Consider the following 15,121-nt stretch of genomic DNA (forward strand, 5'->3'; position numbering starts at 1 on the left):
TATTATATTCACTACTATTTTTAGTGGCAATAAATTGAGACCTCTTCAAGCCATTTTTTGCCACCCAAACCAATCATGAATAAAATATTTAATTTGCACACCTCTATTTAAATAAGCTCATTACATTCTAGTAAAATAAGCATTTTTTTTAGTCAAGGCAAATAACTATAATAAAATACTCAAATTCTATTTACTTTTTTTTTGAGCTAAAAGCAATTTCCAAAAAAAAATTCATTAAATTTTTCATAAAGTGTAGTTTTATTATTATTTTTTATCGCTGGTTTATTTTAGTTTGATTTAAATCTAACAAATTTTATTAGTATAGCCAAGTTCTTTAGTATTAACATTTTGATAGTTTTTACTTTGATTATTACGTCATTTTATATTTTTAAACTTTAATGTTATAACTACAGTATAGCTTTATTTCAATTCAGTTTAATTTAATAAGATACAATCTTTGATAAGACTTACTTGAAAGTACTCCAATAAATTTAAGAAAAACTAAATGTGTATTGCTATATTTTTTGAATAAGTTGTTGTTGCCTTCTAAAACCTATATAAACTTACTAACTTTGATCCCTTACATCTTGAAAGGTACTTTTGATTTAGTTTAGTTATAATGGTCGAACATTTTTTCTTAAAAAAATATTAGCTTAGTAGTATATACCAAAAGATACTTTTTGTAGAACAATAAAATTTTAATTAGCTTATAAGATGTAATAAGTTGAGTAAATAAAAGTCTTTACAACCATACAAAATAAAAATTTTGAAGACTTATTTTCTTGGAATTTTGAAAGATTAATTATAAATTTATCTCCTTTATTTCAAATTTTTAGGCTATGTTCTTTTTATTATTACAAACAACTTCTAGGATAAGATTTTAATAAAACAAAGAAAGTTAAATTTCTGACCAAAAAAAAAAAGAATATTTAAAAAAATTTAAATTAAAAACATAAAAAAATTGGTTTCAACAAGTTAATTCAGTTTAATTCAAGTTTAAACTTACAAAGTTTTTGAAAAATTACCTAAAACCTGAAAAATATAAGTTTTTAATGAAATAGTCTGTTTTTGATTTTAAAACTCATGATAACGAGGGATGTTTTGAAACTTAAAAATTATCAGGACAGGATTGCAAAAAAACCTGGAACCCTGGAGTTTGACAATTAAAGCTCAAAATACCTGAGAAAAACTTGAAATTGAGAAATTTTGAAAAAAAACTAGAAAATTTGGAATTTTAAATCATATTTTCAAGTCAAAGAATAAAATTCAAATTTACTCTTAGAATCTTTCACGTAAATAAAAGTTCCTTGTCATCATTAAAATGAAAAATAAAAAGCATTTAAAAGTTGCTTTACAGTATCTTTTCAATTTTATTATACTATTTAAGACAGTTTTTTACCTCAAACTTGTTTTTATACTAAAAGTAGACCTACAAAATTTGTACTTTCAAAAACCTGGAAGAAATTTTTCAAAAGCATGTGGCAACCTTGCTCAGGATATCATGAAAAAAAACTTATGATGAAACAGGATATCATTTAGTTTTTATATTAACAAACACTGAATAGTTTCAAGATTTCTCAAAATCTGAAAATTTGTTTTTTTTTATACATAATTTTAGGCTTAAAATCAATGTTTTAAGCCTAATATGTTTGATCTAAAAATATATTTAGTTTTAAACAAGCTTAAAATATAGATTAAATAGATAGATAGTAAAAATTAAATTCAATTATTATAAACTAAAATACTTAATTGATTTTGTTTTACAGTGTTGAAATTTATAGAAATGATTGTATTATTAAGTTTTATTTGTTTATGATAAATAAGTAGTATTTTACTTAAGTATTTATAAAATATAAATTAATAATAATTAATAATTGTGGTTAAAAATAACATTGAGTAGTTGTAAAATAATTTCAGCTTGATATTGGTGCAACATCATCCTAGGTTTACCCAAATTCTTTCTAGATTTTGAATGGGATATATTGATTAAGTTTCAAACATTTGTTGTAATTACCTAGGATGATGTTGGACCAATATCAAACTGAAACTATATTATATTTGATGTCTTTTTTAACCATAATTTTAGGCTAAACATTTATATTTTAAGCCTAATATGTTTAATCTAAAAAGATACTTTGTTTTAAACAAGCTATCTAAATACTTTTTAAGAATTATATTTATTTATTTTAAAGTAAAATATTTAAAAAAAATTATTTTACAATATCATAATCAATATAGATAATTGTATTCAGGGTTGCCACTTTACCTGGAAACCTGGAGTTTGATAATTTAGGCAAAAAAAATCTGTAAAAACCTAGAATTTTAAACAATTTTTACATGTTAAGTAGAAAATTTTTGCTTTGCCTTAAAAATTCTACTGTAATAAAAATGTTTTGTCATCAATTTTTTTTTAAACAAATTTGAAGTAGATTTACAGTATCTTTTCAATGTTTTTTTGGAGGTATTTAAAAGAAATCAAATATTTAAGTTTTCATAAGTACTATTATAGGAAGGTTTTTGAAGGTATTTATATACCATTTGCAACTTAATATCAATAGATCGTTCATTTTGTTTTATTTTTTATTAAACAAAGCTTTTCAAAACTATACTAGTTTCATTGTCATCAACAATCTGTTAATAAACTTATCTTTACTTAAGTTTTACTTGCTAAATCTCTAAAATTTGTATTTATTTGAATTTATTCATACATCATTATCTAAAGTTATTCTTTAAGCTGTTCACATACCAAAATTTTTTTCAAATTTCATTTATAATTTATCACTTGATAATGAAACTTGTATAGTTTTAAAAAGCTTTGTGTAATAAAATATAAAACAAAATGAATAATCTATTGATATTAAGTTGCAAATGGTATATTAATTCAAGTTTTATTAGTTAAGTATAAATAAGTTTAATTTTATTTCTGCATCTATAAAATATAAATTTTTGTTATGATTAAAAAAGACATCAAATATAATATAGTTTAAGTTTGATATTGGTGCAACATCATCCTGTCATGCTAGGTCAGGGGTTGGCAGGTCAAAAAGAAGCGTTTTTTATGTGCTTTAAAAAACATATTTAAAGACAATTTTTTTGAACAAAAAAATTTAGGCAATAGAATATCCTTTAAATATAGCACTAAAATTTTGTTTTTGTGTTTTCAAAAATATTAGTATATTAAACTAGTTGAATAAAAATTTTAATGTGGCCCGAAGGCCGCAGTTAGCCGACCCCTGTGCTAGGTAATAACCTAATTTTGTTGTGGTACCTGATTTTTATTGACTTTTTAATAAAAAAAAAATTTAAAGAATGAAAAAAAAAACTTAAGATGACTGATGACAGGTTTTTGACTCAAAGAATAGCAACCCTGCTCATATCTTAGAAGTTACTTATAATTTTAACAATTGGTAAAAAATAACTTATATCTTAATTATCTTAAGAAAAGACTATTTTTCAAGAAAAGTACAATTAAAAACATAATTTGTTTAAATTTTGAAAGTCTCCATTATATGTTCAATAAAAATAAATCATTTTAACTATTTTATTACTGATAAAATGAATTTTTTGACCATACTTTAAATCTTTTTATGTTAACAAAAGGTTGATAGTTTTTTTTTTATTACTTAATACTTTAAATAAAAATACTTGTCATTTACCTTTAAACTAGATCTAAACTATCAATTCATAGATCAAAGATATTTATATGCCATAAAAGCTAAATTGGTTATTTTTTTATTTTAGTTCAATTTTAATTCAGTTAATTATTTACATCTTATTTAAGTTATGACAACACTGCTTTAGTAGTTTGTTTTATATTTCTATAAATATGAAAATTTCCAAATCTTACAAGAGTAATTTATTTTGATTGTGACATTTAGATATAAAGCTTTTTTGGAATTTAAATCAATCATTTTATACTTAAATCAGGATTACTAAGTAAAAATGGAGGCCATATTAAACAAAGTTGCAAAAATAGGAGTTGCTGTTGCAGCTGGTAGTGCTGTGCTTCAGTCTTCACTTTATAATGGTTAGAATGTATTAAAAAACACAAATTGTATACAGACAAAGTATGGCTGGTCTATAATAAACTTATTTAAGCATTTTGAATTCAAAAGAAAACAGATTTTTTTGGAAAAACTTAAGCATTTAATTTTTTCTCCTTATATTTTTTAACTTTTACTATTCATGAAAGCTTGAGTCTTTTTTATGAAGTAATGTTTTAATAGTTTTTTTGTTTGCAAACCAGTATAAAACAAAAGAATATGAAAAAAAAATAATGGAAATCTTATTTTGAGTATTAAATTTCCACAAAAAGTTTAAATAATTTAAAATAGTTTTAATTTGAAGTACGTTTAACTTACATTTTGTTTTAACCAAGTTTTTTATACAGTAACATTATTATATAAAATGACCCATAGTATTAAGTTCTTATGGTTTGAAATTTATAACATAGTGCTAAATTATTAATATAATATCTTGTATAGTAGTCAACTTATCTAAAACATTTCAACAGTTGATGCTGGGTGCAGAGGTGTAATTTTTGACAGATTTCAAGGAGTTAAAGAAAAAGTGCATGGTGAGGGAACTCACTTTCTGATTCCTTTTATTCAAAAGCCTATCATTTTTGACTGTAAAGCAAGACCAAGAAACGTGCCTGTTGTAACTGGTTCAAAAGGTACTTACTTATTTTTGTTTAAGTAACTTATCTTTTATACTGAAGAGAAAATACTTTAAAAATCTACTATGTATATAACGTCTAATGTATACAGTAGTAATTTAGACTGGGATGAGTATACTAAAAACAATATTTCTTTTACCAAATTGTTTTGTTTCACATATACAACTGTCTTATTGTTTGTTTCAGAAGATAATTAGCTGTTCTTTATTTAAGAATATCTTGTAAGCCATTTAGTTCTTAAAGTTTTACAATTCTACTATTTACTCAACTAAATAAATAAAATTAAATATTTTAGATTAAAATAGTAATTTTTATAAAAATTTATTTGACTATTTACCTATCTTATAAAATTGTGGTTGGTATCAATGTATACTTAAGATTTTTATAATAGTTAAAACTTAAAAGTAGTATTCTATCAGAAAAATTAGGATCTGGTTGGAACCAAATACTTCATTTACTTCCAATTTTTCTAGAATATCTAGTGTAAATTCCTAAAACCTTTATTTTTGCTGTTCATCACAAACTTGAGAACATTAAGTGTAATTTTTCTTGATTGATTATGTAAAATTAGTGATCTACAACAAATTTATGACTTGATCTGATACGGATCAATTTTTAAATTTGAATCTTGGATCTAATAGATCAGTACTCAAAACTTGTTGTTAATTTTTAAGTACAAAAAATCTTTTAAAAGCATAAAACAGTGTTGCAGTTTCAATTTTTATTAGTTTTACATTTAGATATGTAAAGACAGCACTTTTTTATGGAAACTAAGTATTAAACTAGTTGACTCCTAAGAGTATCCTGACTCATGTCCACTGTTAACAGTATTCTATAATATTAATTGCATTTTTATTGTAAATGTATACGTGTAATAAACCAGGTAGTTTTCGATTTTATAATTTTAGTGAAATTTGTTGCTTAGTTTGAAAAATTGCTTATATATATTCACTATTAAAAAAACATAGTATATATATGATAATATTCTTTTAGGTTATATCTTCTCAAGAGTTAAAAGTGTTTTTATCATATTGAAATTTAATAAAACTAAGTTTAAAATATATCTCACAATTACTTGTACTGTATAGTATGTTATATGTATATATTTATGCATAGTATATATTTCTATTTGAATAAGATTTATAATTTGAAAATCTGCTTTGTGGTTTAACAGTGTAATTGTCTTTCTTATAATGATAAAAATTTAGTATATTTTATAACAACTTTTGCTGAAATGTGAGAAATTTAATTTGAGAAAACAATTGTTTAGCTTATTTTCAACTGTTTGAGTATACATTTTTATAAGTTTCTGTTACAAACTATGTAATTGAATTTGTTATGAAAATTTTTAAACGGACTGTTCCTTATAGAAGATTTTTATTATTATACATTCATTTTAAACAGATTTGCAGAATGTTAACATCACATTGCGCATACTGTACAGACCCCAGCCATCCCAACTGCCCTCTATATTCAGTCAGGTTGGAGAAGATTATGATGAGAGAATCCTACCATCTATTACTAATGAAGTTCTCAAAGCAGTTGTAGCTCGATTTGATGCTTCTGATCTCATTACACAGCGTGAAACAGTTTCTAGGCAGGTTTGTACAGTTTGTTATTTGATTTGTTAAAATTTGATATTTGAGCTAGTTCACATTTTAATAAAAACTACACACTAATAATTAGTAGGTTATTTTGGGTTGAAAGTTTTATCAGTCAACATAAGATATAGTAGAAATATAAAGTCCTAATGAGAATCTATAATTTTTTTTTGGTTTTTAAACAAGTTTGAATATATGAACTTTAATTGAGTCATTTTGTTCTTTTTTTCTTAAATTTTAATTTAGTTTAGTTATGTAACTAACTTATTTTGACCACATTTAGTTGTAAAATGTTAATTTTTTCATAGTCTTTGAAATACAAATAATACTCACAATAGATGTAGAAACAATTTATTAGTATAAATCAGTATTTAATACTTATATACATGTTTTGTTTATTAAACTTAAGTGTAACAAGACGTTTGTTGTGATTAAAGCCTAGTAATTTATTTAAGACTAGAGTGAGAAAGTTTAAAAACAAATACTCAAAAACTTAATGAGGAGATGTATTTTTAGGAAAATAATCTATTTTTACCTTTTTTGTTAGCTTCTTTCAAAAGGATATTTAAGTTATTTTGAATTCCAAAAAACGGTAACTTTAGGCCGTAAGGGGTCTAAACATTTTTTACAGAAATTAATATTGCCGTTTATTTGTAAGCTTAGTGTGTATACTGTAAGATACCTTTAATAGAGGGTGGCACTAGACCTGGAAAAACCTAGACTTATAAACAATTTTTACAATTAAGTAGTAAAAATTCGATACGACACAATACAAAAAGTTTTGTAAAGCAAAGTTTTTTTTATTAAAAACAGATGAGAAGTAGCTTTACAGTATTTTTCAATGTTGTTATACTATTTAACACAGTTTTTTACATTAAAGTTAATTTTTTTTTAAAAATTAGACCCAAAAACAAGTACGTTTTAAACCTGTAAGACATTTCTCGAATACATTTAGCCACCCTGATAATAGTAGTAATGTATCATTTAAGTAGTTGAAACTATCAAAACACACCTTTTTTTATATTTTGATAAATTTAATACTAAAAATGGTAAAAAAATATACTTTCAAAAACCTGGAAAAAATTATGAAAACCTGCAGAAAATTTGCCTAAAACCAGTGGCCACCCTATTTATATAGCAATATTATGGCAGATTATCTTAGACTTTTGAAAAATACACTAAAACTTTATGTCTCTGTTTTTAAAGTAATTTACTTCAAATTTACTTAAAGTTTTTGTTTCAATATTGCAAACAACTTGCAGGTAGCAGTTTTTATTTTATAAGAGATTGAGATTAATTATTTAGATTTATTTAGATTATATGAGATTTATTTAGAGTGATAAAGTTTTAAAATTGTTGTTCAAAAACTGAGGCGAAGAAAGATTATAGTAAAATAGTCTGTTTTTATCTTTTTAAAATACCCCTCCCTTTAACAATCTATTGAACTCTCTAACTTTGATCGCTTATATCTCAAAAATTTTAGTGTTAAAAAAACAGCTGGTAGCTTAGTTTTTTATGTAAATATAAGACTCCTTTTAATTAATAGTGATTTAACCTCATGCTTTTATTTAAGTTTTTAACAAAGTTAATCACATAGACATGCAACTTTGTAAATGAGTTTTCACATAATTGAATCATTTGTTAAAATATGAAATTAGTAAAACAATAATGATAAATAGTTAATAAGGTATAATAGAAATTGTCATACGCATTTTACGAATACAGGTTTCGGAAGACTTAGAAGAACGCGCTGCTCAGTTTGGATTGATTTTAGATGATGTTTCATTGACACATCTTACATTTGGTCATGAGTTTACACACGCTGTAGAACAGAAGCAAGTTGCTCAACAGGAAGCTGAAAGAGCTCGTTTTGTTGTCGAAAAAGTTTGTTCATACATTTTTAATTCTTAATTTTTAAGTAATATAAAACAGTATTTGAAATGTTGCTGAATACAAAAATAAATTTATGATCATGTTGAAGTTAAAACATTTTGAAACCTTTTATAATATTTATAGGGCTGTTATTTTAAATAAAATACCTATATTGTTAGTAAGATTGAACATTTAAAATTTAATTATATAATGAAATAGATTGACTAATTTAAGTTTAAAGTTTATTTTAATTTAGATAAGCCATAATAAAAGCACAATTTTTATTCACCAATGTTTAGAAAATTTATTAAGAAATAATTTCTAAAAAAATAAATGAACTTGTCATTGAACTGGTATTTGAAAATATCTTATACAGGGTTGCCACTCGGTCAGGAAATCAGGAAAAGTCAGGAAAATTTTTAAAAAATGACAAAAGTCAGGAAAAAATGGGAGGTTTTGAAAAAAAGTCAGGAAATTTGATAAAATTTAAAAAAAAGGTCAGATTTTGTTAGTTTAAATTTACAAAATTCCATAAATTCCAAAGCCTTCAAATGGTAAAAATTAATTAAAAGTCCTTTAAAGTCAGAAACAAAATCCAAAATTTTCCTAGAAATTTACAAACATTACAAATTTACAAACAAATTTTATTTCCAATGCCTTCATCTGGTATAAATTAATAAACTATCCTTAACAAAACTGCAAAAATTTACTATTAACATATTGAACAAGTACCCTACTTGAACAAGCAGATTTTGTAAGCTTTTTAGTATTGATGATCTATAGCAAGGACACTTCCATAGTGAAACTGTGATATATACACAAAAGTTTATCTAGCATAATTTTAGAATCAAAGTGTTTTTTGTTTAAGTAAATAATTGAGTTCTTTATAACTAAGCAGTTAGTTTAGTGTTTTATGTAACAAGTTAATGTGTATACTTTATTTCTCATAATTTTTTTCAAAGTTGTTTAAATTTATAAAATAAGTTATAAGAGAGGTATATGCCAAGATTAAGTTTACTTATTATTTGTATTTTTTGAAGAGTAACTTAAGTTTTTAAAGTAAATTATAGTATATTTATTTGTTACAAATTTTATACTAAATGATAAGAGGAAATAATTTATAAATGCAAGTAAAAATAAATGAGTGCCAAAAGAAAAGGAATGAAGCCCACAAGTTGTGGCTTGATTTAGAGAAAAGATTCTCTTCAACAAGTGTAGGGGCAGCAGATGATAGCGATTTAAATAAATTGAGGCAAATGACTTTAACAGCCAAAAAATGAAGCAGAATGCAGTTCAGATGAAGGAAACCATATCTTCATTAGATGAAGAGGTTGAAATGCTAATAAAAAAAACAGAGAAAAAAAAATTAGTACCTACATTTAAAAAACAGTATTTGATTAAGTTCTTTATTGTTTTAATGTTTTAACTGTAAACGTTCGTTATTGTTTTAAGATTTTAGTTGTGAAAGTTCCTTATTAATTAAAGGTTTTAATTGTAAAAGTTCCTTATATGTCGTTTGTTTATCTAGATAAATTTATGGTAGAAAATTTTAAAAAATTGTGTCTTTTTTCAGACAAGCTGTGTTTATAAGGTAATAATACAAGTATTTTGCTGATAGAGCTGTTTATTACAAACATCAATCATACACAGATGGTTTGAGTGATGTACTGGAAGCTTGATGATAGAATTCAGCAAAAAACTGTTGTTTTTAACCTGTATTAAAATTAGATTGAAAGCTTTATATAGTTTTAAGTGTTAGATTATGTATTTTAAAATAAGTTTAAGTTAAGAGTTTGATTTAGAAAAGTCAGGAAAATTTTAGAAAAAGTCAGGAAATTTTTCTCAGCTTGATTAGTGGCAACCATGCTTATAGTTTATTATGTTTACCACTAAAACATAAAAAGTTTTCCAGATCAATATTGAGAATTTATGTACCAAAAAAGTATTATGTACAGGGTTGCCGAAAAACCTTGAATCCTGGAAAAACGTGAAATATGACAATTTAGGCAAAAAAACCTGGATTTTGAAAAAATTTAACAACAATCCACATGTAAATTAATGAAGTTTTGATAAGTTACAAAAAATCAATCATGTGCATTATTTTTTGATTATCATTTAGTAAAACTTTAACTACTATAAAACACTTAAAGTAGCATTACAGTATCTTTTTAATAATTTTTTACTATTTAAAACAATTTTACCCTAAATTTAATTTATACTGCAAAATGTCCAAAAGAAACCTTGTACTTACAAAAAAGGAACCTGGAAAAAAGTTCAAAAAACCTTTAAACAGTTAAAAAATGATAATGCTAGATTGTCAATAGCTTAATTTAAGAGAATATTACTTGTTAAAGATTAAATAAAATTTCTGTACGAAAATAAAGACGATATTTTTAAGTATAAATTATTAAAAATTCTTTGTTTATGACTAGGACGCTTCATGTTTTATTTAAATAACCCGTAGCAAGAGATGACGTACCTAAAAGCTAAATCTAAAGGATTCTTACACGTATTTAGTTATAAATTTTTAATTGTTACGCGTCTAGCAATAAGAAATAAATCTAAAAATATATGAACGTTAAAGTTGACAAATTTAAAGAAGTTTTCATATGTTTTGATTTTGCTTTAAAAATAAATACCTAGCATCTCAATGAATGCCTGAAGCATCTATTAACCTTAAAATTGTATTTTTAAGCAACACAGTAAATGTCCTAAGCTTAATGACTTTTAAAGTTGAATTTAAAGTTATTAGGTAAAAATTTTGCTTGTAAATTTTGTTCAACAAAAAAGTAAAAAAAATTGCTCAATTTTTTATTACCTTCTTTTTGTCAAAGCTTCTAAATTCACAGCTCTTTTAAATTCACAGCAAATTGTTATGGGTGAGGATTAACCTACACTTAATTATGGTTATTTTATACCGTTTTTATTTAAGCACTAACAAGATATGTATGTATAGTATTTGTATATATATTTATAATAATTACTTGGTAAAAATTAATTGAAATTACAACAAGCACGTTAAAAAAATTACTCTAAAACTAATGAATTGTTAAAATATGTTTGGAAACTTATAGATTTAAAAATGGTAGTTGAATAGATTTTGAAAAAAAAAGGATGATTTTTAAAAATAGCTTATTAAGAATTGATATAAATTGTAACGCAGAGTCAACGTTTACATGAATAAAGGTATTTAAAACTAATAAATTTCTTGAGTAGTACGGACACTAATTGACTAACTCTTTTCTCCTATTTAATTTTTTTTTTTCAGTAGAGGCCATGTGTACATATTTAATTATATAATAAACAACAGTTTTATACAGCTGTTTCATTTGTAAGATATTTCTATCTCATATAACCTTCAGGAAGGCTTTATTTTATCAACTTGTCGAGCATTATTGACCGAAACTTAAAAATAACTACTTATATATATATATATTTATTTATTTAAAATTAAATTTTAAATTCGAACTAGCTGAATATTAAAGGCAATTTTTTTGTCCTTAAGAAACATATGTTCTAGAGTTGTTAAAATCTCATTTTACTAATAAATTATATATTCATGTATATATATATATATATATATATATATAGTTTTCATGTTACATTAATTGCCAAATATTAAGACTTAAATTTACTTTTTAAGTTTATTGACAGGGTTGCCACACACTCAGGAAATTTTCAAATTGAAGAAAATTTCAGGGAAACTATGGGAGTTTTATTTTATTTTTAAACACAGGGAAACTCAAGGCAGTTTTGATTTTTTCTAAAAATTTAAGGGAAGTTTTAAGATTTTTATAGAAATCTCGGAGAATTTTTTTTCTAAATCTAGAATGAGATTTGCTAATCCAGTTTCAATATTTTGTTCAATAAAATTAATTTTATTTTTAAAGTTCTTATTTAGAATTTTTTAGCCTTGCGGCTAGTTCTTCATTATTCTTAGAAATAATAATAAGGAATTGAATCTATATGGATGTATATTTAAGGATTTGAAAAAACAAGTTTAGGAAGTTTAAGGTTACTCAAGGAAGGTTTTTTGACTCAAAGAGTGGCAACCCTGTATTGATCTCTATTCAACAGCGTGCTTAAAATTTTTATATGTATAAATTTCGTAAACAGTTAAGTACAGTTATTAGGTTTTTCTTGTCCACTTTTAGGGGAAATGCTTAGTGCTCATACAATCTGGTTTAAAATTACTTCCGTGTTGATTCAATATATAACATATTGCATTGTTATCTGAAGAAACTTTGACCTCATATTACGCATTTCAACTTACACTTATTACAAACTGGATAGTAATTTTTATTCTTACAGATACAGAGGTTTTGGTCCATTGGTTGTTGTTTTAAGTATTTTTTTGTTGAGACTTTTAATGATTGCTTTTGTGTTTGGGTAGCAACTTTATGAAGTCTTAAGCAGCTATTTTAAAGGTTTTTGTGTGTTGATGTGATATAGGTAAATGCTTATCTAAAGTATCTATGATGTTTTGTAAAGTTTTGGATTTACAGACTAATAATACAGTAGATTGTATAATATAACTTTTATGTTTTTAAGTTTATTTATATCATTTAATAGGTAGTATTCAGCCTTAAAGTTAAAACTTGTTTTATAAGATTTCTATAAGATATGACTTGAAATATTGAATGACCCATTGGTTTGCTTAATTTTGATTTTCTTTTTTGAATCATTTTGGGTATATTTTATTTTGATGGTTCGATACGTTATCAATGTAAACAGTCTTGGCATCAGGTTTATGATACGTGACGTAATTATTAATAGATAAACATAAATAAATATATATTTAGATTAATTAAGTTTTCACCAGCATTAGTAATTTTGAATCTAGTTTCTTGTATTTCTTTAGTAATAGTGTTTTCAAAGCTGTTTGTTAATCTTTTATCCATTTATTTGTCTGTTAATGTCCAAGCAATCATCTCTGTAGATTCTTATACATTCGACCAATAATTGTAGATAATTGATAGAGGATAAAATTTCATGGGCGTATTAAAGTTTTTAGTGCTGTTTGAAATCATCAATATCATTTTTGTCAAAAAACATTGAAAATTCACATGTATGCATAAGTTATCCAATTTGAAGTTCCGACAACTAGGAATGAGTACCACTCAATGGTACCTAATAGGAGATTTCTTTTTATTGAGGATAGAAGGTTTTAATGTCCAAGTATATTAAACACTTAATTTTTTGTCATAAATTAAAGATTAAGTTGTTTGCCTAAATTGTGCATACTTGATTATGCATTATAAGCAATTAGGGTAGTACTTTGTCTAAAAGATTAATAACCCATTTCAATTCTTAAAATTTCAAAAAAAAAAAGAATATAAAGTTATGTTTTAAAGTTTATTCTAAAGAATAATTAGTTTAGGGTAGGAACTTATCTAGTCGGCGCGCAATGTTTACTTTAAAGTTTCTTTTGCCGTCCGGGCTTACCCAAAATAGTCTTTGCAGACAGTATGATTTTACAAACTGAAGTATAGAATTTTTTTCAAAAGGTAATTCTTATAAAACAATCTTTTAACAGACACTAACTTTTATTGAATATCACACCAACAGAACTTTTCAAAAAAAAAATTGTAAACACCTCAGTTTGTTTATTTTATCCAAATATTTTTTAAGCTAAAAATTACGTCGCGGGCTGTACGTTGCCCATCCCTAAACTAATCAGTAATTGTTAAACTTTATTGTAATACTTTTATATTATTTTTTGCAAACTTAAAAAATAATTGTGTTATATACTAGTAGTATGTTAGTTATTGTTTATATAGTTATTAACATATAAGTATCAAACAACAGGCTGAACAACAAAAAATAGCAGCTATAACAACGGCTGAGGGAGATTCCGTTGCTGCTAACTTAATCGCCAATGCAATGAGTTGGTTTAATGTTACAATTTGTATTTTGTTAAAACAAAAATATATTTTATTACATTTTTTTAATTAGCTGAGTCGGGTGAAGGATTGGTTGAGCTTCGTAAATTGGAAGCAGCTGAAGAAATTGCTCACGTCATGTCAAAGAGCAGAAATATTTCATATTTGCCCGGTGGTCAGAATGTTCTGTTGAACCTTCAACAGTAAAAGACAGACTTAGCTCAAATTTGAGTAAAATTTATATAAAAACATTAGTTACTAATGTTAATAATATAAATTTTTGAGTCTTGTTTTTTTTATCAGAACATTTCTTGACATAATCTTGTTATCAATAAGTTGGTCTTAAAAGTAAAATAATATTACGTTAGAAAATAAAACTATTTATGTAATCTAATTTTTAACTCGCAATTCCTTTAGTTTAATAAATTCATTAGTTTCTTTATAAAAGCTCATGTGTGTAAAAGTGTTTATTTGAAAAGTCTCACTGTATTTTTTTTTTTTAAGTTGAAGATTAAGATGATTTATCAATTGGTTACTTAACTAATTCGTATAGTTGATATGATAACTAAATTCAGTTATTTTTAATTACAAACATATGAATAACTAGAATTTCAGTATTATTATAACGAAGTATTCACATTTTGTCTATCATCAGTATAGCTGAAATCGTTTTCGTTTTTTATGATTAATGCTAGGCGCTTTTTTGTTAAACCCATATGAGAGTTCTTCGTAATAAACTAAGCTACGTAGTCTACTATTTAAGTTTTAGTAAAAAAGAGAAATTGGTATTGTGAAAACTGCAAGCTATTGACTTTAGTTGTGCTACAAAGCTAATCATGTTGAATTAGCTCCCATAGTTATGCTACAAAATGATAAATAGAATCATTTCTACGATTGTCGGATGGGTAGGGTTGCCAAAAACCTGGAATTAGACAATTTTTTGAAAAAAAAAAAACAGCCTCAAAGTATGAACAAAAATCGGTGAAAAACCTGGAAGTTAAAGCTATTTTTACATGATAAATAATAAAGTTTCAATTAAACACAAAAAACTATCATAAAGACAGTTTTTTTCTTTAAAAAACTCACTT

The 15,121-nt window shown here is 24.5% G+C and overlaps 1 protein-coding gene across 1 annotated transcript; it reads left to right on the forward strand.

The window, feature by feature from the left end:
* Positions 1-3,885: 3,885 nt before the first annotated feature.
* LOC145837270 (prohibitin 1-like) lies at positions 3,886-14,533 on the forward strand. The gene is made up of 6 exons (XM_082945074.1): positions 3,886-4,027; positions 4,514-4,675; positions 6,083-6,279; positions 8,005-8,163; positions 13,960-14,038; positions 14,107-14,533. The coding sequence occupies exons 1-6, from the start codon at positions 3,943-3,945 to the stop codon at positions 14,238-14,240; spliced, it is 816 nt and encodes a 271-aa protein (XP_082801200.1). The 5' UTR covers positions 3,886-3,942; the 3' UTR covers positions 14,241-14,533.
* The last annotated feature ends 588 nt before the right edge of the window (positions 14,534-15,121 follow it).

The sequence above is a fragment of the Thalia democratica genome, chromosome 5 (assembly GCF_965202585.1).
Source record: "Thalia democratica chromosome 5, ktThaDemo2.hap1.1, whole genome shotgun sequence".
Lineage (NCBI taxonomy): Eukaryota > Metazoa > Chordata > Thaliacea > Salpida > Salpidae > Thalia > Thalia democratica.

Excerpts from the sequence above, each read along its gene's own strand:
- LOC145837270 (XM_082945074.1), top strand. The coding sequence starts at position 3,943 with ATGGAGGCCATATTAAACAAAGTTGCAAAAATAGGAGTTGCTGTTGCA. Across the intron at positions 4,028-4,513 it reads TCAGTCTTCACTTTATAATG|TTGATGCTGGGTGCAGAGGT; the intron begins GTTAGAATGTAT and ends ACATTTCAACAG. Across the intron at positions 8,164-13,959 it reads CTCGTTTTGTTGTCGAAAAA|GCTGAACAACAAAAAATAGC; the intron begins GTTTGTTCATAC and ends ATCAAACAACAG.